The sequence below is a fragment of the Balaenoptera borealis genome, assembly GCF_965194805.1.
Source record: "Balaenoptera borealis genome assembly, chromosome: 17".
Classification (NCBI taxonomy): Eukaryota; Metazoa; Chordata; class Mammalia; order Artiodactyla; family Balaenopteridae; genus Balaenoptera; species Balaenoptera borealis.
The window spans coordinates 36,670,542-36,694,645 of NC_138876.1; the positions used below are offsets into that span (position 1 = coordinate 36,670,542).

Below are 24,104 nucleotides of genomic sequence, written 5' to 3' on the forward strand. Positions count from 1 at the left end.
TTTCCGTTATGAGCCCAGAATGACTACTCTCTCTCCTTCAATCCTGTAGGACATACTATCTTTATCACGTATCTGGTACTTAGCATATGCTGTTTTCTATTGCTATTTTCTCGTAATCCTTACGCTCTCTTTATTAGATTGTAGGATTCTTGAGTCCAGAAACACACCACATCCATTTTTGTAAATCCTGTGCACAGAGCATGTATATGTGGTGAGATAAGTATATGTGGATGACAGTGATGAAGGTGATTAATATAGCAATGATGATAACCTAACTAGTTGACGACCTGATATTTTCTAAAGCAACACCACCAACACACAGATAACACTTTCTGGATGCTTAGAATGTGTCAGGCACGTTTCTATGTGCACTTAGTATATGTTAGGCACTTTTCTATACCCACTCATTTAATCCTCAGAACTGTATGAAGTAGGTACTATTATTATTTCCATTTTAAGATAAACTGAGGCCCAGAAAACTTAACTAACTTGCTCAAAATCACATAGCTAGTAAATGGTGAAGTTGGGATTTGAACACTGGCAATGTGGTTCCAGAATTCCTTTTAAAATCACAACCTCCAGAATCTCTATCTCAGAACCTTATTTCTTTCTTTCATAGCCCTTACAATTTGAAATTTTAAAAACTTTTTGTTGTTTAAAACGTTTTGTTGTTAATATATGGCTCCCTAGTAGATGGCAAGATCCATAATTATAGGGATGAGTTAATTTTGTTCAGTGCTAAATACCTAATGCTGGGCACACAGTAGATGCTTCATAAATATACATTTTGTAAATAAATGAATGAATGAAAAAATAAGGAGGGAGGAGGAGAAAGGAATAGAGGAGTGAAGCAACAGACACCATTATGAATAAATAAGGTCTACGGAAGTTTTTTATTGCTGCAGATTTCAGACAGATGGCTTCTCAGAGAAAGGCTTCATCAATATATAAATATATTTTGAAATGTTGAAAGAAAAAGTCCATTTTGCAAGGTGCTGGGACCAGGTGTCTCTATTTTAGCAAATCATTGTATTCAAGAACAGGAAGCAGAGCTTGGTGATACAGCACTACACTAGGGAATTGAAGACCTGGCTGAGTTCCACAGTTTCCACTAAGGCACACCTGTGTGCAGCTATGTTGGGGGAAAAACTGTCTTTGTTCACAACTTTCCTTTTGTTGACATGGAGCTAGAATGGGGTAATCTAGGCCAAATTCAAATTTTCAGTTCAATGCATCAGAATAATGGCTTATTAGAGTTGGAATTGGTTCTGGAGCTCACTGTCTCCAGAGATTTTCAAACTGCTTTTAGCCACAGTACTCCTTCTTCAAAGAAAATCTTATGGAGTAATAGGGTAGTGGGGGAGGGGCAGGTGGGGGAGGACGGACGCACAATATGTAAAACAGATAAAAGCAAAGCTGCCCAGGATGGTTGTGTCATGAATGTGTATGCCTGTGATTTGAGGGCCACAAAGTTCAAATCTGCTACAGGTCAACCACCACTTGACGTAATTTTTAAATATATGCTTTATTGAGATAATAGTTCACATACCACATAATTCATCTGTGTAAAGTATACAAATCAATGTTTTTTGGTATATGTGCAGAGATGTGAAACCAACACCACCATCAGTATTAGAACATTTTTGTCACTCCCAAAAGAAACCCATACCCATTAGTAGTCACTTTCCTCCCTCCCCACCAGTCCTTGGCAACCGCTAATCTATTTTGTCTCTCCAGATTTTCCTATTCTAAACATTTCATGTAAATGGAATCATGCAATATGTGTGTGGTCTTTTGTGACTGGTTTCTTTCACTTTGCACCATGTTTACAAGGTTCATCCCTGTTGCAGTATGTGTCAATACTGCTTTCCTTTATATGGCTAAGTAATATTCCATGGTATGGATATAGTACATTTTACTTATTCATTCATTAGTTGATGGACACTTGGGTTGCTTCTACTTTTTAGGTATTATGAATAAAGCTGATATAAATATTCAGGTACAAGTTTCTGTGTTGACATATGTTTTCATTTCTCTCAGTTATATGACTAGGAGTGGAACTGTTGGGTTATATAAACTCTTATGTTTAATCTTTTGAGGAACTGCCAGACTGTCTTCCAAAACAGCTTCAACATTTTATATTCCCACCAAGTGTATGAAACTTCCAATTTCTCCACATCTTCAACAATACTTGTTATTATCTGTCTTTATCATCATAGCCATCCTAGTGGGTGCAAAGTGGTATCTCATGTTGGTACTGATGTGCACTGATGGCTGATGATATTGATAGTTTTATCATGTACTCATTGGCCAGTTGTATATCTTCTTTGGAGAAATGTCTACTCAGATCCTTTGCCCATTTTTAAATTGGCTGCCTTTTTATTATTGACACGTAAGGATTCTTTACAAGTCCCTTACCAGATAGATGATTTGAAAATATTTGCACCTATTCTGTGGGTTTTTTCTTGCCTTTTTTACATCTTTTTTGAATTTGTTACAATATTGCTTCTGTTTTATGTTTTGGTTTTTTGGCTGCAAGGCATGTGGGATCTTAGCTCCCTGACCAGGGATCAAACCCGCATTGGGAGGCGAAGTCTTAACCACTGGACCACCAGGGAAGTCCCAAGGTTATCTTTTCACGCTCTTAATTGTGATAAAATCTCATTAATTAATTAGGTTGCTTGTGCTTTTTGTGTCATATCTAAGAAATCATTGTCTAATCTAAGATCATAAAAATTTACTCCCATGTCTTCTTCTAAGAGTTTCTTAGTTTTAGCTGTTATGTCCAGGACTTGACCCATTTTGTATTAATTTTTGTATATGGTGATGATAGCATTTTCTTCTTTTTATTTCTATAAGCTCAGTATTAATTTCCCCCGTTTTATTTCATATTTTAGAAATCTGAGTTGTCTTTTTCTTGGTCAGACTAGCTAAGGGTTTGTCAATTTTGCTGTTTTCAAAGAAGTTTTTGTTCTGTTGATTTTCTCTCATTGTTTTTCAATCTCCCCTTGTTATTTTACAGAAACCTGTAGAAAGGGAAGAGTTTGGGGCTGAAGCAACAGCAGCTTCCTACGCATTCTTTCATTCAAATTACCACACATCAAGGATGGCCAAAGCCAGTCCTATTTCACACCTATTATCTTCTTTATTAATAGTGTCCAGTGTTATTCTCAAAATTTTCCTGATCAGATGGTAAGTTTTATGGTCACTCTACCAAGAACCCTGGTCTGAAACTGTGGATTTCCTCTAGGTTCTATCTAGCTTCCTCCTCCCAGCCCCTTCCTGTGTGAGTGTTCCTTGTGATCCTGGACTCAGGCATAAAATAAAGTAGAAAATTAAAATAAGGACAATACAAATATCTGATCAAAGAGACACTTGCAGTCCGATCAGTTGGAATAAAAAAAAAAAAGGCTTTTGAGAATGTTTGCCAACTAAGAAAAAAAAGTAAAACAGTTAGTCTTCACTTGTCTCTCTCTCTCTTACTCTGTTCTTTTCATTCTTTTATATACAAGTATAAACTGTGGTTAAGGTCATAGAGAAATGTCCCCAAGAACTGCTGTGGATGGAGCCGGGCTGTGCACTCCATTAGCCAGCTATGCCTGTGCACACACTCTTCCTTAATGAAGATGGCATGCCCTAGTACAATGACACCCTTTTGAAGGGGAAGTTATATCCCTTCCTTGAAAGACAGGCTCCAGGTCTAAGGGCTTAAGAAAAAACAGGGATCACACTACTCCATCTTGCTACCCGCCTCCCATACCATAATCAGTATACCCAAATCTGTCAGATGCCAATAATTCACTTTCCATTCTGCCTGTCCATTCCCACTCTGTCCTGTACCCGTACTCTCCAAGGAGCAGGAGATGGTTTGTGATTCTATCTACTTGAGCATCTCGGGTCTCCTAATAGGCTCTCTAACACAGCCAAAGGCATACATACAAAGACATTTTATCAGTTATTGAGGTCTAGTTCATTTACAACAGGCGTCAGGGAATTGTACATTCACTATTTCTAGAAGCATCCTGAAATAACCAAGGAGAATTAAACACTTTTTAATGTACTTTGTTTGAATCCTAAAATCTTCCGTTTGTACTTTATTAATCTAGAAATCAGATCTGCTGTGTTGGCCTGACTATTGCATGTTACTCACAAGACCTCATTTTCTTTTAACCAAATGTGACTCCCCCACCCCATCCCCCAGTTATACTGGTCTTTAGACTTTATTTAAGAGAGGATATTTTAGGAATTGAAGTTTTAAAACATTTTACAAGAACTTGTTTGTTAGTAAGAATTTGCTTGATATCAAAGTTAAATCACTATGAAAAATGTGGTATGTTCAGGTTTTTCACTGCAACAAAAATGCTCATTAAAAGTCAGAGAAAAATATTACTGCTGTTTTTGGCAATAAAACACAATGATGAAACAAAGCTTCCTTAACAATGTAAAGACAGTGGGACAGTGACTCAAAGCACTGGCAGATATGTTGATACTTAACGTAGTTCCCAGAATACCAGTTGACTTTATTCTTAGGAACACATTAAAAAATGGCAGTGATGGATTTTCAGCCTGGTTACACCTACCAGGAAAATGACGCAACCATTATTCACCTCTTCCAGCAATGGTTTTTACTGGCATCTCCTATGAGTTACACTTTGGCACTCTTCTAAACATCATCAGGCCACAAGCTCAGTCTAAATCAAATATTTTCACAAACTAAACAATCCAGTGCTAAAAAACTACCCAAGTTACTAAGACCCAGTGCTGTTTCCGTTCCAAGGAATGGCCTATTTTATAGGGGAAAAGTGCTTACTACATGAAAAGGGAAATGGTACTTTAACCCAAAAGAACCAGGCTGGCCAGAACATTAGAAAAACACTGTTAGGATCAAACTTCCACTGGCCACCAACTGACAGACATACCCATCACTGACCTTTTTCATTCTGTATCTCATGAGACCACATAATAGATTGTCTAGGCAAGTTAGTTCATTTAGTATTGGGTCAGTTAAGTTAGATTCATACAGAAAAAGATTTTGTTTCATAGACACAGCCTATACTCCTAGTTCTGGCTAATACTCTTGCAAATGTGAGCCACTATTCACATTATTATTATAAAAGAACAATTCCAAGTCCAAGTGCATGTCCTACTGATGACAGGTAAGTAGCATTATCTCCTCATGTGCAGAGTATCTGGATTTTCAAAAAGCTGAGGGAATGCACACAAGCAATGCTGGCAAGTCAACCTAACAAGCCAGTGAAATTTTCATTTTTCTACATTAAATATGGATATGCTAACGCATACTCCTTGTAGTTGCTCCAAGTTTCAACTTGAAACTAGTTACATAGTGCCTGGCACATAATAGGTGTATTGAAAAACACTTGTTTGAATGAGTGAATACAGAATATCTGGTTACCTTAAAGATCTGGAAAAACCATACCATGTCAAGTGCTATATAAGTAATATTTAGGAAGCCACAGGCAATTCCATTATACATTCTCCTTTCCCTTTAAAGACAAAGAACACTACTCTTTACTAGAGGAGCTTTGTAACTGGACTAACTGCTCAGCCCTACAGATCTCTGTCACTTCTGTTACCTCCATCAGTGGTCTTATCATGTAGGGCTTTATATAGGTCAACTGCTATTGGAACCACCATAGTACTACCTCCTCAATAACTGTAAATTCTTTGCCCAGAGGCATTAAATACAGCCATCATTTATTCATTTAACAAATCTGTATTGAGCTCCTACTGTGTGCCCAGTAATTTTAAGCACTGGGGCTATATCAGGGAACAAAAACTAAATCAAAACCCAAATCAGTCCCCAAATCTGTCCTTGTGGAGCCTATATTCTGAGAAGGGGGAAAATTAATAAATGTAACAAGTAAGTAAATTATAGAGTATGTTAGTTAATTAAGTGTGGTATGAGAAAAATAAGAGCAGGGTAAAGGAGACCAGGAGTTCTGAGACAGGACTGCAATTTTAAATAGCGTGGTCATGGTAGGCTTCATTAAAAAGGAGACATTTGAGTAAGGACTTGAGGAACTGCTGGGACAGAACCCCCGCCAATGCCTTGGTGGCAGCAATCCCACTAGGTATGCTCAAGGAACAGCAAGGAGGTCAGTATGACTGGAGTGGAGTAAGAGAGGAGATCAGACAGTAACAAAGGGGCCAGAGCATAGAAAGCCTGGGAAGCCATCATTGTAAAGACTTTGGCTTTTCTCTGAAAGAAACAGGAGACAGTGAAGAAAGCTTCTGAGGGGACAGCAGAATCAATTAGCTTAGGTTTTAAAAGGATCACTCTGGCTGGTGTGTTGAGAATATGAGGTAGGGAGGAGAGGGTGTAAAAAGGAGATGAGTCAGGAGGCTACCTACTTAGTAATCTAGCTGAGAGATGACGGCCTGGACCAGGGCAAAACAGTGAAGGTGGTGAAAATGAATTGAATTCTTGATATATTTTGAAGGTAAAGCCAACAGGGCTTCCTGACAGATAAGATGTGATGTATAATAGAAAAAGAGGAGGTATGACTTCATAAATTTTGGCTTTAGCAACTGGAAAAATGGGAGTTGTCAATGACTGATATGAAAAACGACTATGGGTGGGTATGTTTGGAGGAAGAGAAGCATCATGAATTCCATTTTCAACATGTTAACCTCATACAGTGAACTGCCATAATCCTCACTTTACAATCCCAGTTCATTCTCCTTAGCATACATTTATTTGTAGATTAAAAATAAATCTATGGCCTTTTATTTTTTAGGCACTCTAGCTAGAACTGTATTGAAAACCTTATACAAAATAACTTTTATTCATTAAAGCCAACATTTCTCTCACTGCAGTAACTGGAAATTCTAGCCTACCAATTTAAGAATTAAGAAACGTTCCTGATTGCCTTTCACTTACCAAAGCCAAATGTGTTTATAGCTTCTTGTCCCCTAGATTCAAGAACAATTTGGGCAGGATGAAATGGCTCTGGAATTAGACTAAGAAGACCTGTAGGTCAAATCTCGGCGCTTCCACTTACCTGTGCTGTGATGGGACCTTAACATCTTTAGATCTTATTGGTGACAGTATAAAACGGAGAAAATACCTACTTTATAAGGATGGCGTGAGATTAAATGATGTAAGTGAAAAAGTTTCATGGATTGTAAAGAGTTATGTCAATGTTAGAAGCTATTAATATTATTGTCCACAGCTTTTCTATTGTTTTTGCTCATTCATTTATTCATTCATGCATCCCATCATCTTACAAAAAGGAATGAATGTAGATAAAGTTCTTTGAATTATCTCTTAACAAACTGGTGGAAGACTTCTGAGAAGCTTTCTGGGGGTTTCTTCACCATTTTCATCTAATACCCTTCTAAGAGCTGCCTAGACAATGGTTACAAAAATGACTTGTCTTACACAGGTCTGATTCCATTATAATGAATTCTGCAACAAAACATTCACTAAGCAGAAAGGACAAAAAAGCCCCAGTAAAGTAATAGGAAGCAGCATGGTAAAGCAGAAACAGCAATGAAAAGTGGGCCATGTTATTATACATTATTGGAAGAGTCAACTGGACTGTTCGAAAGTGCTGGGGTAGGAACAGAGCAGACTCTTAAGACGTAACCTGTAGGAGATGAGAATGATGACATATGGCAGGAGAGGAAAAAGAGATGGCAGTGGGATTAATATCAAGGTCGTGGCCCTAACTATTGTCACTTTAGTTTGCAAGAACTTTGGCTTGCCCTTGATTGCCCTCCATTCTTATTTATGAAGTGAAGGTATGCAGGTGGTCTTCCACAACTATATCACCATATGCAGAGAGCCTGGGAATTCTGTTTACAAAGGAAGGTAGGTGCCCAGTTTTTAGAGGTGGAGTCTAGGTTTCTTATGAATCTTAGTGAATTAGCATTAGAACAGGTAGGGTCCTGTGTTCTTAAAGAAACCAACGAATAAACAACAAAACCCTGTGGGAAATAATGTCAAGCTTTAACAGCTTTTCCCTAACTGACTGAAGGAGTCTGGAAGACCCAAGAGGATTCTTTAGTAATTCTTTCTCCACCATGCTCTCAGACCCAATTTTATTATGGCACTTCTTATTGGGTACCATAATGTACTGATGGGGTATCTTCTGACACAAAGTATGAACTCCCTCAAGGTTGGGAAGATATTTTACTCATCCTTGTAAAACAGGGCCTCTGGCACATATGTAACAGAAGGTCAATAAAAGTCACTTTTGGGCTTCCCTGGTGGCGCAGTGGTTGAGAATCTGCCTGCCAATGCAGGGGACACGGGTTCGAGCCCTGGTCTGGGAGGATCCCACATGCCGCGGAGCAACTCGGCCCGTGAGCCACAATTACTGAGCCTGCGCGTCTGGAGCCTGTGCTCCGCAGCGGGAGAGGCCGCGATAGTGAGAGGCCCGCGCACCGCGATGAAGAGTGGCCCCCGCTTGCCACAACTAGAGAAAGCCCTCACACAGAAACGAAGACCCAACACAGCCATAAATAAATAAATGAAAATAAAAAATTAAAAAATAAAATAAAATAAAAGTCACTTTCCTGATTCCCTTTCTGCATACAGCTTTCCCTCCCAATCTTTTATTTCTGAATTGCTAATTCCAGAGCTCTTTCAGTGAGCTCTCATATATAGTTCATTATCCTTTTGTGTCATAGACTGCTCACATAAAATGGGTAATGCCAAGCAATTTCAAGGTAGGAAACCCAGCATTTCAGACCATGCATTTTCTCACGAATGGAATGCTTGCAACATAAGGGGACAGAATCATTCCAGCAATTCATCTGAATCGTCATTTAAGTTACACTACTGATGTCTTGAGAAGAGAAATTTCGGCTTCTAGTCCTTCTGAGTCACCTTCAGTGGTTTTTATTGCAACACCATCATTCTTGTAAACTCTCTCTTTTTTTTTTTTCAACATGCCATCATGCAAATATTCAAACACACAAAAAGGTGAAAGAATTTTACAATAAGCATCTGTATACCTATCACCTAGATTCTCTAATGAACATTTTCTTGTTTACTTGTTTCAATAACTATCTAGGGATGAAATGGGTCGCATCAAGAAAAAAAGGCACTTTTATTTTACTTATTGTTTATGATTTAAGAAATCAACAAAAATGTTAATAACAACCATATTTATTTATTGAGTCTTTATGTGCTAAGTCTCTTACCTACACTACTTTTAATCCTTACAAAATTCCTACAGGGAAACTGAGGTTTAGAGGGTTAAGGAACTTGGCCAAGTCCCAGAGCAGGTCTCTGAAAGCTAGACTTACACCAAAACGCACACTCTTTACCATTCTATACTAACCCTAAAAGCCAAAGGAGGAAAAAAACCAAACCAAACAAAATGTAAGGAAAATGTAATAGCTAAAAGAGAACACAGCTGAAAGGATTTTATTTCACAGAGCTGTATGCAGGGTCCATTAAGCGAGGAGGCTGCAGTGAAGGGCAGGTATTCTGCGGAACTTCACTCCCAGGGTGGGTTTAGCAACAGCAGCAGCAGTTGCTCACGCACAAAACTTTTAGGCCTTCCTTGAAGGACAGTATTCATATTTCTATCAAAGATTATAAAGGAATGAATTCTAGTCAGGCTTTAAAAAGTCTAGACGAGTTGCTGCCAGCAGTCCCCACATGCAGACAACCAACTGTCACTTAATCCCCAAACTCTTCCTTCTGCTTTTGGCACTGCAATAGCTAGGCGTCTGCAGAGCTAGGTTCTAGTTCAGGATCTAGCAGATTACCCTTATCATTCGCTTTCTAGGATTCAGTTTCCAAATAGAAAAGCCCTGAGACTGCTCCCAGGAGCAACTGATAGACTATTTGTGAAATAGAAACATGAGGAATTATTATTAAGGAAACACAGTATGTTAGCTACTGCTCATTGGTATACGGCTTTTTATCAGTCACTATCAAATAAGAAATGATGCTAAGAAAATCGCCAAAATATTATGCAGAGGAAGGAGTAGATTACTTGCCCTTTTCCTCGTCTCCTCCCCAGCTGATTGATCAAAGTGTAGTTCACCAAGGAGCTATGTCATTAATGTCATTGTTAATATTTATTACATTGGAAAGCAAAGTGCAGCTTACCAAGATGGGGACATTTTGGGGAGAACAGAGTATCAGAAAATAACACGATGTAATAGCTGAGAGACCGTGAATCAGCTGCCAGGGCTGAGTATAAAGTTGGTAACCGACAAAAATGAGAGAGGAAAGGGAAAGGACAACACATCTCTTCTGCATAACAATTTTGCTGAGCTGGGACTAGCACAATTTATTCACTTTGCCTTCTTAAAACAACAAAGCCTAGCAGAAACGAGAGTAGAAAGTTGTTTATAAATCTTTCAATGTGATGGATGTCTGAGTCCAGGCTCATATTGTCCTCTTGTTTCTTACAGGAGTCATACCCAACTCTATACAAAGCAGGTTACATGTTAAACAAAAAAAAAATCTAGGTTTTACTATTCAAAATATTATTTGTAAATATCTGATAGCATCAACTTTCATTTTCAGTCTTAAAGTAGATCAAACAAATATGTAAAGAATTATTTTTGAGATATAGGACAGATGTGATTCTTAACTCCAAATTCATTTACGTATCCCAGTTAACAAATCTTATGACTAGTCGAATGCTGTTTGTGCATATCTGTGTTGAAATTACTTTTTAAAATTTAACTTATCATGACTTGCCTTCTACTTCGCATATAGTCTAAGAACCTTTTCACAGTTTACTCCAACTCCTCCTCTCTCAGCTTTTGTATCATTATTGTCATACATTACACTTCCACATAGTTGTAACACCGCAATTACAGTTATTATTTTAGCTTCAAACAGTCAGTAGTCCTGGAAGAGATTTAAAAGTGGCGGGTGGGGAGTCCTTTACAGTTACCCACATAATTATCATCCTCAGTGATTTATTCTTTTGGTTAGATGCAGATTTCTACCTGGTATCATTTTCCATCTATCTAAAGAATTTCCCTTAATATTCTTTGTAGTGCAGGTCTACTGGTGATGCATTATTTCAGATTTTGTGTGTCTGAAAAAAAATCATTATTGTGCCTCAGTTCTTAATTTTTTAACATATTTTTTTAAATTAATTAATTAATTAATTTGGTTGCGTCGGGTCTTAGTTGTGGCATGTGAACTCCCAGTTGCGACATGCATGTGGGATCCAGTTCCCTGACCAGAGATTGAACCTGGGCCCCCTGCATTGGGAACACAGAGTCCCATCCACTGCGCCACCAGGAAAGTCCCCTCAGTTTTTTTTTTAACATCTTTATTGGAGTATAATTGCTTTACAACGGTGTGTTAGTTTCTGCTTTATAACAAAGTGAATCAGTTATACATATATATATGTTCCCATATCTCTTCCCTCTTGCGTCTCCCTCCCTCCCACCCTCCTTATCCCACCCCTCTAGGTGGTCACAAAGCACAGAGCTGATCTCCCTGTGCTATGCGGTTGCTTCCCACTAGCTATCTATTTTACGTTTGGTAGTGTATATATGTCCATGACACTCTCTCACTTTGCCACATCTTACCCTTCCCCCTCCCCATATCCTCAAGTCCATTCTCTAGTAGGTCTGTGTCTTTATTCCCATCTTGCCACTAGGTTCTTCATGACCTTTTTTTTTTTCCTTAGATTCCATATATATGTGTTAGCATACGGTATTTGTTTTTCTCTTTCTGGCTTACTTCACTCTGTATGACAGACTCTAACTCCACCCACCTCACTACAAATAACTCAATTTCGTTTCTTTTTATGGCTGAGTAATATTCCATTGTATGTATGTGCCACATCTTCTTTATCCATTCATCCGATGATGGACACTTAGGTTGCTTCCATGTCCTGGCTATTGTAAATAGAGCTGCAATGAACATTTTGGTACATGACTCTTTTTGAATTATGGTTTTCGCAGGGTATATGCCCAGTAGTGGGATTGCTGGGTCGTATGATAGTTCTATTTTTATTTTTTTAAGGAACCTCCATACTGTTCTCCATAGTGGCTGTATCAATTTACATTCCCACCAACAGTGCAAGAGCGTTCCCTTTTCTCCACACCCCCCTCAGTTTTTTAAAAGCTATTTTGTTTGGATATAGAATTCTAGGTTGACATGTTCTGCTGTTCTGTACCTCAAAGATGCTGCTTCACTGTCTTTTGGCTTGCATTTCCAACAAGAAGTTAGCAGCAATTAATTTATCTTTGTGTCTTTTTTCCTCTGATTATTGTAAAGATTGTGTCTTTATCAGTGGATGTAAAAATTTGACATTGGTACAGTTTTTTTCCTGTGTCTGGTGCTTAGGGTTCTTCTTGGATCTCTTGGGTTTATCGTTTTCATCAAATAAGGAAAATATTCAGCCACCATTTCTTAAAAAAACTTTTCTGTCTCAGCCTGTCTCTCCTCTCCTTTAGGTACCACAATTACACATTCACTAGGCTGACTGAAGTTTCTCACAGCTTACTGATGCTCTGTGTTCCTTTTCTTCCCCTCATCTTTTCTTCTGTATGTTTTATTTTGGATAGTTTCTATTGCTATGTCTTAAAGATCACTAATATTCCCCACAGTGTCAAATCTGCTGTGAATTCCATTCAGTTGTTTTTTAATCTCAGATATTGTACTTTTCATTTCTAGAAGTTCAATTTTCAAATATTTTTCATGTTTTCCCTCAACATGTTCATGCTTTTCCCTACCATCTTATACAGATGACATAATCTATAATAACTGTTTTAATTTCCTTGTCTAATAATTCTATCATCTTTGCCATTTCTGGGTCTGTTTGTACTGACTAATTTTTCCTCTTATCATGGGTCATATTTTCTTGCTTCTTTTCATGTCAGTTTCTACTGGATGCCAGACATTATGAATTTCACTTTGTTTGAATCAAGGTATTTCTATACACAATGTGTCAATGTCTTCACCTATAAAGAGAGCATCAAATTAAATAACATCTAAGGGCTCTTCCAGTTCTAAGATTCTAAGAGTTTAAGAATAACAGTAATTCTCAGGGTGGTTATACTACTTAAACTAGTCTAATGAACTTTTCCCTGAAACAGACTGTGATTGGTGGTGCAGCTGTGATTCTATGCAGCACTGAAAGATGCAGAACCAGACTCTAGGTGTTCTGAGTCCAACCAGCACTCACCAAAACACCTAACATTAGAAGAAAACCAGAAAACCATATTTATTCTATATATAAATAGGCAAACAATATGATAAAGGGTTAATAATACTCTTTATAGAGTTCTTATAATGATAAACATCTACTATGACCCCAATAGATAAAGAGGTAAAAGATACGCAAAAGCATATGCTTTGTTTATGAAATATCACTTTTGAACGACTGGAATGTGTTAAATGGTTTCCAATCACTCAAACTAAAAATCTTGGTAATCTTTTTTGATTCATCTCTGTCCATTAACCCTCATATATTTAATATATCACCAAGTCCTTGAAAATGTGTTCTATGTTATTCTCACTTCTCTTTTCTTGTTGCCTCTAGTCTAATCATGGCCCTTACAATCCTGAATAAACAACAGCAACAGTAGTAACGGCAGAAGCTAACAATGACTGAGTGCTTATTGTGGGGACCATTTCACGTGCTTTAAACATATTATCTTATCTCATCTTCACAACAACTCTAAGCAATAAGTAGCAGAATTATGTCCCAGTTTACAGATGAGAAAATTTAGAAGCCTGCTAGTAAGTGACAGAACCAGTATTCAAGGCAGTCTGACTCCAGTGGTTGGGCCTTTGGTAATAACTAGTACTGCTTCCTAGTAGAAACTATGGTTGCCTTCTAACTGGGTCTTCCTGTTTGTAGTCACTCCCCAAATGTACTCTTTACACCTGGGCAGAGTGAACCTTAGAAAACACACATTCCTATGCACGTCTCCATTCCTTCCGTCACACTATCTCAGAATGAAGTCCAACCTTTAACATTATATTAACAGCCCTTTCTACTCTGAAGGCCACTTTTCCTGCAGCCTATTTCTCCTGACCCACATACGATATTGCTCAAAGTCGTCCAGCTATATCTGGCATTCTTATACTTTCTTGTTCACATTGTACCTCCTTCTTGTGATATCCTTCCCCACATTTTTTGCTGGGGAAATGCCCATTTATCTTTCACAGTCTGCCCTAAATGTTACCTCTTCTTACAAGTCTTGCCTGATATCTCCTCCATCCCTACAGGCAGAACTGATTACTTCCTCCTCTCTGCTCCACATCCCTTTATTCATACATCTGTTACTCACTGTGCTGTTATTTAAAAAAAATTCCCCAACTAGCTCATAGACTCCTTTATTATCTTCCATTGTAAATGTACATTAAACATCTATTGGATGAAGTAAATGTCCGCAGCATCCCAAAACATAGATTCTTCCTCTCCCCGGCAAAGAATAGCTTTTAGATATAATAAAAAGAACATGGCAGTTTCAACTTGATGATAAGAATCACCTGGGACACTTACTAAACTACTGATTCCTGGGGCCTTCTCCAGACCTACTGAATCAGAATCTCTGGAGATTTTTAACCAGTTTTCATGAGCATCCCTGGTGATTATCATCATCAAGTTTAGAAAACACCCACTTACACATATATGTATGTTATATTACATGTAATCAAATAAAAAGCAAGGACAATAAAAAAATGAAAAGCAGTCAGACCTTAGAATGAAGCAGAATAATCCACAATCAATCACTGAATTCTAGAACTGAAAGGGAATTTAACTTATCACAACTCCCTTGCTCTAACTCTCCCATTGTACATAGGAGGAAACTAAAGCCCACAGTGGAAAAGTGACTTGACCAAGATTCTATCATTAGTGGTAAAGCAAATTTTATAGCAATTTCTCTGATGCCTAGTTCAGATTTATTCCCATAAATCACAGTGTGCAAGTTCCAGTTTAGTTTACATTTATGGAAAAATCCAAAGGAAATTTAGAAAATTATCCATTATAAACTGCCAAAATATATTTAAGCATACAGTTTTCCTTATCTAAGGAATAAACTTTAATAAAGAAAACCTTGTAAATTAACATATGGTAGCAAATTCCAGCAGTGATAACTACTGTGATGTTTGGTGGGTATATACTAAGAGCCAAGCATAAGTGGTTTTTTTTTTTTAAACATAATTTCATCTAGGCCTCACAATAAGCTTATGAATTACAGAGCATAATCCCAAATTTACTGATGAGGAAACAGGCTCAGAAGTAAAAAGTCTGGCTGTCTTTCAGAGCCATGGCGTGGTTGTGCCAGGATTTGAGTCCAATTCTTCTGGCCATTCTGTACTCCTTGCTATGCTACAGCACTTCATTTAGAAAATCACTAATAGTGTAACTGCTGACACCATGCAGTAACTATTTATTGCATTGAAATAGAGGCAAATTTCAGTACATCTGAGAAATATCCTGATACTGATTTTGGCAAGCAAAAATTTTACAATGAAACTTGGTAAAGGCATCTGCCTTTTCTTCTAGATTGCCACCGTAGTATGAAACACAATAAAATAAATTTATATTTAAGACAAATAATGAAAACATAAAGTTATGTTTTAAATAATCAAGTTTTGTAGAGTTATTTTTAAATGATCTGGATCAAGTCCAAATCCCCATATGACACTCAGGTTAAAATTACCCTAGCCCACGAGACTTCCTTTTCATACTGAAACACTTTTAAAAGAATAATAAATTAAAATAAAAGATTTTTCTTGGAGTTATTTTTCTCTAGTGAAATCACATTAGCCTACACAGACTATAAGTAATCTCTAAGTGTAAATCTATGTACTCCCCTGAATTTGTCATTTCATTTATTCTTGTTTATTTAATCAAGGAAGAGTGGAAATTAAGTTAAGTACTAAGAGGCCCCCATATACAGAGAGAAAAGGCCAATATTTTCTTGGGTCTTTTTTCTGGGATAAAAAATGGGCTGTTTGGAGTCTATACTTTTTTGATAGGATGCCAACATATTAAAATAAACTGTCCCTACCTAGCTTTACATTTATGTAACCTATCATTCAGGTCCTGAGATGCTTTGACATCTATGATATTTTACCACCAAACAAGAGGAAGGCATGAAAACATTTTCACCTTTAACTTATGCTCCAGGCTACTAACCAGTCCATACAATAAAACATATTAAGCACGTATCTTAAACATATGTTTGAACAAAACATATTAAACACGTAAAAGGAATTCTGCTGTCTCCACTTGATATACAGAGTGAAGTAAAGATGCTGAACTCAGTATCAGGCTGAGTTCTTATTTAATTCATTAGGCAGAGGGAAAGCATTGAAGGTTTTTGAACAAAGGAATGATATGGCCCTAAATAAACTTTAGGATAATTACTCCCTGGCTGCTGTGTATATTGGACTGGTTTAAAATGAGAAGATGAAGGCAGTTAGGAGGATATTGATGCACAGTGGTAAGGGCCACGTGGGTGGAAATGAGGCACTCAATAAGAGAAACTTTATTTCATTATTATCATTGCCATAGACATTATCATTTACTGAACACTTCTGTGTACTAAGAATTGTGCTGAGCACTTTACTTCCTCATTTATCCTCACAAGTCTCAAAAAGCCCCCCAAACTTTTTGTGACCCTAAAAAAGTTATGAAAAGCTAAGAACTGCTACTCTTATTCCCATTTTATAGATGAGTAAATTGAAGTGTAAAGAAGAAATACACCCAAGGACACAATTAATAAGTGGTAAAGCCAGGATCATGAATCCAGACTGCTAGCCTAATGCAAAGGCAGGATGTACTATAGACATACAGTCTGGGTTGGAATCTTGGGTTCATCACTTACCAATTGCATGATCCTGGGAAAATAACTTAAACAAAAAAAACCCTGTGCTTCAGTTTCCCCTTTTGAAAAATAGGAATAAGAATAGTATCTATATTTTATGGGGTTTAGAGAGAACTGAGATAATGCTCATATAGTACTCACCATACTTAGCTAATAATAAGTATATAATAAATGACTGTTATCGTCGTCATCATCATTATCATTTTGAGTCCTGAGATATGGACTCCTGAAATTCTTACGCATCACCTGGTATCCTTCCTCCATCTGAATTTTTTATGGAAAAATTTAATCAAACCTATTCTATAAGAACATTATTTCTGGAAAGAATTCTTTTTTTAAGTTTATAGAAAGACTAGGAGACCTTTTAGCCCATTTTACTAGTGTTAAGATAGAAACTAAAGTCAGATTATGCTAAGACAACTGATTTAGAAAATAAAAAACAAAACATCCACCACAAAACAATTCCTGCTCTGAAGTAGAAGACTGCTTAGAAAGTTGTTTTAGGGTAGTGAAATTATTCCTGTAACAAATAAATACATGTCAGTGATAACTGGACCCAAAGCATTGTTTTTGTTTGTTCTTTTGTCCATTAATTCTTAGTATATCAGTAACTTTCTAACATAGCTATTTGAGAATTAAATGAGATCATGCATGTAATAACACAATACTGTACCTGCTAAATGGTAAGCAGTTAATGAATATTATCTACTGCCATCATCAGCGGCACTATTAACAACACCTGATTCTCGAGAATTTTAAGATAAACATTCAGTTTAAAAGTCTGCTCAATTCTATCATTTCTGCCAAAACTATACCACAAATAAAGTACTAACAAAAATCGATCAACCAGCTAATAAAATATACATAATTTATTTGATGTTTATTATATTTTACATAGAAAGTTAATTTGTATATTTTTATATAACTAATTCATTCAGCTTATTGCAAAAGTCTTATGTATATTTGCAGCAGTAAGAGGTTTTATAACTAAAGGTACATTGCATTCTTAAAATATTTCTTTAATCTGTTTAAATGAATTCATTTCCCATAGAGCACCGCGTAGGGGAATTCAGCTTGAGAGTGTTAAGTTAGAACGTCAGCATTCATATTCAAATTCTAATCTAAGAGTAGTTTTTCCAGCTTTAAGAAGATATATTTGACATATAACATTGTGTAAGTTCAAGGTGTACAACGTGATGATTTGATATATGTATATACTGTGAAATAACAACCACCAATAAGATTAGTTACCACATCCATTCTCTCACATAGTTATCAGTTTTTGTGTCTGTAGTGAGAACATTTAAGATCTACTCTCCTGGCAACACTCAAGTATACAATACAGTGTTAACTACAGTCACCATGCTGTACATTAGATCTCCAGAACTTATTCACCTTATGACTAGAAGTTTGTACCCTTTGACTACCATCACCCGTTCCCCCAACCCCTTTCTAAATGTATTTATATAATCGCTTTTGAAGCCTGAAAGATGATTATTTGAAAATTATTCAATGTGACAGACACATTAAGCATACACTTTGGACTTTTTACTTTTAAGACATCTGTATGATATTTCGTACAGATTTTCTAGTGAAGTAGCCTATTAAAAAACTAAAGCACTGTAGTTAAGAATCAGAAGGCTTGGGTTTCAACTTAAAATGTACAGCAAGTTAATTAATCAACCTTAGACAAATAAAAACTGATTTCCATTTTTTTTTTCATTTTAAAATGATGGTGGAGATGTATTTACTTTCTGAATACCTTTAGATTATGGAACTATTGAAAGTAGTGCAGATAGAAATAAGATTTTAAATAGTATATTCTAAAATAACAAAAATATATTTGTTTCTACAAAAATGACATATGGCTTTTCATTAATCTCAACATTTCTGGGAAATATCATTTTTTGAGAAGGAGAAACAAAGTGTAGTGTCTGAACAGCATTTCTCAAAGCGTAGTCCACGGACCCTTTGAGGTCTCAGAGACCCTATCAAGGACTCCTTAAGGTCAAAACTAATTTTGCAATAAAGCTAAGACATAATTTGTCTTTTTCACTATGTTGACATTAGACTGATGGTGCAAAAGCAATGAGGGTATACCTTAGGATTAATACAGGCAGTAGTACCCAAATGAGCTAGTTTTCCACCATACACTTACAGTAAAAAATGAATCAAATAACAGTTTCATGTAAGAATGTTCTTGAAGAAACGGCAAAAATTATTCATTTTATTAAATCCTGACCAATAAACCTGTATCTTTTTAATATTCAATGTGATGAAATGGGAAGTATGCACAAAGCACCTGCACTGTATACCAAAGAATGATAGTTGTCTTGAGGGAAAGCAGATGTGCAGCTGAACTGCATGCTATACTAGCTGGTTTCTTTATAAAAAATTTTTTATTTGAAAGAGTGATTGAAAAAACTATGGTTATTCAGAACTGGGTATTTCACAAATATTTTCTCTAAAATAAACTGCTCCTTAAAGGGAAACAACAGACAGTATTAATTGTCAATAATGAAATTTAAACTTTTAAGAAAAACTGGCATTTTGAAAAACTTGTATTTGCTATCATGAACCTGATAGCTTCCCAATATTTAGACTTTTCTGACGAGATAAGTAGTAATATTAAAAAATATGCATTTTGATGTTATGTAATAAAATGTGTCCACTTTTGGAAGATCTGCATAACTAAGTAAATAAATATTTTCCAAATGACCAATGCATGATGTTACAAAATCATGCATGGATAAAAGGTTCAATAAAAGTTAAGACAAACTAATGAACTGTAACATAACAGAATAAGCAAAGTCCATTGCTATGGCTTCAAATTCCATATTGTAACTAACCTTTTAAGAAATTACAGTGGTTAAACATAGAGTTGACATATGATCCAGCAATCTCCCTCCTAGGTATGTTCTCAAGACAAATGAAAACATATATCCACACAGATACATGCACATGAATGCTCATAGCAGCACTATTCATAATAGCCCCAAAGTGGGAAAAAACCAAAGGTCCATCAACTGAATAATGCATTAAAAATGTTATACATATATGTACACAACAGAATATTATTTAGCAATAAAAAGGAATGAAGAACTGATACAGGCTAAAACAGAGATGAACGATATAAACATTATGCAAAAGGATACACTCATAAATGATTCTATTTATATGAAATGGCCAGAACTGACAAATCTGTAGAGAAACAAAGTAGATGAGTGGTTATCTGGGGCTGAAGGGGATAGGAGAACTGGGAGGTGATGGTTAAGGGGTAGGGGGTTTCTCTTTGGAGTGACGAAAATGTTCTAAAATTGATTATGGTGATGGTGGCACAATTCTGAACATACTAAGAGTCACAGAATTGCATATTTTAAATGGCTTAATTGTACGGTATGTGGATTATATCCGAAAAAAACTGTTAAAAATATAAAGTCAATAAAGTAGACAAAAAAGAAACTACCATATCTCAAGTTTTATTGTCTATCAAAGAAGAACACCCACAATTATCTTAAAGGTTATTAAAGTACTCCTTTTTCTGACTACATATCTTTGTGAGGCTGGATTTTTCTTCCTATACATCAACCAAAACAAATATTGCAACAGATTGAATACAGAGCAGATATGAGAATCTAGCTGTCTTCCCTTAAGCCATACATTACAGAGATTTACAAAAAATTATGACAATGCCAGTAATCATTTTTGTTTTCGAAAATATAATTACTTCGTAAAAATTGTTATTTTAAGCCGGGGCAAATTGCTACAATAGTGTTAACACTAACCTTCAAATTTAAATTGGATACACAATAAGCAATCTCTAACACTTTCTCTGTACCATGTCTTCCCTCAAAAGATACACTTAGGATTTTTGATGCATTGTTTGACTCTGGAAAAGATGCCTAGGTTTGTCTGGGTTTGGTAGCTTGCTGCTGCCTTTTTGAGTCAGTAAGAATATGTCATTGGTCATTATCATCAAGTGGAAAGAAGACAGAGACCATATTCCTATGTGGTTGTGTTAGGCAGAATAACGGCTCCCTGAAGATGTCCATGTCCTAATCCCCAGAACCTGTGAACTTGGACATGGCAAAAGGGATGTGGAGAAGTGATTCAGGTTACAGATCTTGAAATGGGTAGATTATACTGGGTTATTTGGGTGGGCCCAATCTAATCACATGAGTTCTTAAAAGCTGAGAATTATTCATTGCTGTGGCTAGAGAGATGCAATGACAGAAGAAAGGTTATAGAGATATGATTTAAGAAGGATTTGACTTGCCATTGTTGACATTGAAGATGGAGGGAGGAAAGCACGAGCCATGGAGTGTAGGAGGCTTCTAGAAGCTAGAAAAGGCAAGGAAATGGATTCTTCCCCTAGGACCTGCAGAAACAACTAGAGCCCTGCTGACACCTTGATTTTAGTCCAGTGAGACACTTGTATCAGACCTCTGATAACAGAAGAGAAAGATAATACACTTGTGTTGTTCTAAGCTATTTAATGTGTGGTAATGTGTTACAGCAACAACAGAAAACTAATACAGTGGTAATGTCATTTTTCTTCCAAAACTGGTTGAGGGATATTTAGCATAAAGTTAATAGGAAGTTTCAGCTTCAAATACTCTTGCTTGCACAGGACATTTTTCGAGACCCTGAACCTAATTTTATTGATTTATTTTTTTGAATTTTATTTTATTTTATTTTTATTATTATTTTTATACAGCGCCTGAACCTAATTTTATATTTGTAATTTGTTCTTTCTAAAAAGGACCAACCTCAGATTCCAGAAAACCTATATCTACCCCCTGGAAAATGCTAAAAACAATATTAGAGGAATTTCCCCCATGGAAATACACTCAAATTCCACAGGTTCACAAATATATTCTAAGATTATTTGGGGAAGGGGGAATCTAGAGTTCATGTGAATATAGTTCCATGAGGAGAGAGAAGCCTTGGGAAAAAAATGAGAAAGATGGGAAGTTAACTTCAGAAAATAGTTTAAGAGAACTAAAATTAATGACTGAAAAAAACTCTACTAAATTACTGAGAGGAAATCGCTTAAGCAGAAGCAACATTTTGCAGTGATTATACCCAGAATTAGAGTTACCTATACATTGACAAAGAGAGTTTAGACTCATTTCCTTCCAAATGGCTGAATTTCAGAAGAACAGAAAAAGACATTTTTTGGGTCACTTTTAGACAGAAATTACTCTAGTCATATCATAGAGAAATTGATACTTGTAGTCAACTACCAATAAATGAAGAATAAATTAGAAACTGCCTTGCTGTGAGTGTTGCTTTTTCTTAACTATCTGGTTGTTCCAACTCATCTCAACAAACAGGCATTTATTTCTAGGAGAGCAGCACGGATTACCACTGGAGGTCAGTCTTGGGCTTTCCCTCAGGTCATCAAAGACACCAATGAAAGATTAGAAAGGGAAGTGAAGGTCAACAGCATAGTCCAAAGCTCTCATTCTGCAGATGGAGATACTAAAGCTCTAAGAGATTAAAGAAATGTTGGCATATAAGGGATTAACTACAGTTGCAATCTATACTATTAATTGATTTTTACAAATTTTTAGTGTTAAAGGCACATCTATTAATCATATGTATCTGAAATGAAGGAGAATAGACAAATCTCCAGTACAGAAGAATTCCAAATGATTTATGTAGATATTCCTCCCCAACATCAGACAAATACAGATTAAAGGACATTCTAAAAAATACCTGACTACCACTCCTCAACACACTTAAGGTCATCAAAAACAAGGAAAATATGAGAAACTGTCATAGTCTAAGGAGCCTGTGGATACATAACTAAATGTAATATGGTATCCTTGGATGGGATCCTGGAACAGAAACAGGACATTAGTAAAATGTTCTTAGTAAAAACTGAGGAAATCTGAATAAAGTATAGACTTTAGTTAATAATTATGTTGAAATATTGGTTCATAAGTTGTGACAAATGTCCATACTAGGGACATTTGTTGTTGATAATAGGGAGGCGGGGTGCAGGGTATATGGGAACTCTCTACACTAGTTTTGCAACTTTTCTGTACCTCTAAAACTATTTTAAAATATAAAAATTATTTTTAAAGATCTATACATTTCTGAAAAAATAAATAAATAAATAAATAAAGTAAAAAAAAAAAAAAAAAAAAGATCTATACATTTCAAAAATCAGTAAAACCTTGTAGTAATTTATTAGTATCTGAATCTCCCTTTTCTTTTGGCTGCCAGGAAGTTAAGAGCCAAATCTGAGGTTCAGTCCTTGTGGCTCCAATTTATATTGTGTTTTTGTTTCTCTGGTCTTAATTTTAGAAATCTTTATATTTTACTATTATTTGTATGCATTTTTGTACCTCCCAATTTATATTTACTAGGTAAAAAATTAAAGTTGCGATAGAATAAGTAGCTTCCTGCCCCCCATCTCAAATTTCTGAGCCCTGTACCATTCCTTAATAGATGTCCTTACATCCTATTTCATGGAGTAAAATAGCAAATGAGCACCTCCTCAACTCCCAACTCTGTATTACTAAACTCTTAAATCTTCTTACATATGTGACCATCCTTTCTTTCTTCCCTTCTGTTACGTTAGAAGAGGTGTCAATCCCTCTACCCTTTATTCATGGGGTATTGTTTTCTCATTATTTTAGGAATGTTACACTATTGATTTTCCCTTCTCATCCCATACATTTCAACCTTTCTTCTGAGTCCTTCCCACTGACATTTAAACATACTTGACTCTTCCATACTTAAAAATAAAACCAATAAACAAATAAATAACAACCCTCTCCTGAACTTTTAAAAAGACAATACTTCAACATTTTTATTTGGGGGCATGTATGAAATACTCAGATGAGTATTCAAGAGTTCAAGAAGGTGCAAAGTGCAGGGAGATCCCAATCTGTGGCCTTTGAATTCAGGAAAAGCTGATGCCTATATGCAAACCTGTAGCAGGAGAGTCACTGCCTTTTGTCATGCAATTTTGAACAGCTGAGGAAAGAATGATCTAGAGCCCTATCTTTCCTTTAACACATGTGCTGAGATAAACCAGCTCATTTATCATAATTTTATTCCAAAAGAATAATAATGAATTAGCTACAACCTATTTCCCTAGGACTTTCCTCCTTCTATACATCCTTTCAAGCAAATGCAGAGTCAGCCCAGTACTGGCCTTCTTCCTCTTCCTTAAATCAGTGCTTCAGTTTGGACTCTCATCATCTGGATTACAGCTAGAGCTTCCGGTGGTCTCCCTACCTAACCCATCTGCCACTATTCCAAGTGTGAATCTGATGATGTCATGA

At 36.3% G+C, this 24,104-nt stretch overlaps 1 protein-coding gene across 12 annotated transcripts in view; it reads right to left on the bottom strand.

The window, feature by feature from the left end:
* Window positions 1-24,104, bottom strand: part of VPS13B (vacuolar protein sorting 13 homolog B) — a 765,850-nt gene that overhangs the window by 248,029 nt on the left and 493,717 nt on the right. Inside the window, exon 34 of one of the 12 annotated variants that reach the window (XM_082364169.1) lies at window positions 11,475-20,004. The exons of the other annotated variants lie outside the window; for them this stretch is intronic. Coding sequence (XP_082220295.1) covers window positions 19,882-20,004 — 123 coding nt within the window. The 3' untranslated portion in view covers window positions 11,475-19,881. Of the gene's footprint in view, window positions 1-11,474; window positions 20,005-24,104 lie in introns of those variants that run through there. 12 annotated transcript variants of the gene reach the window in all.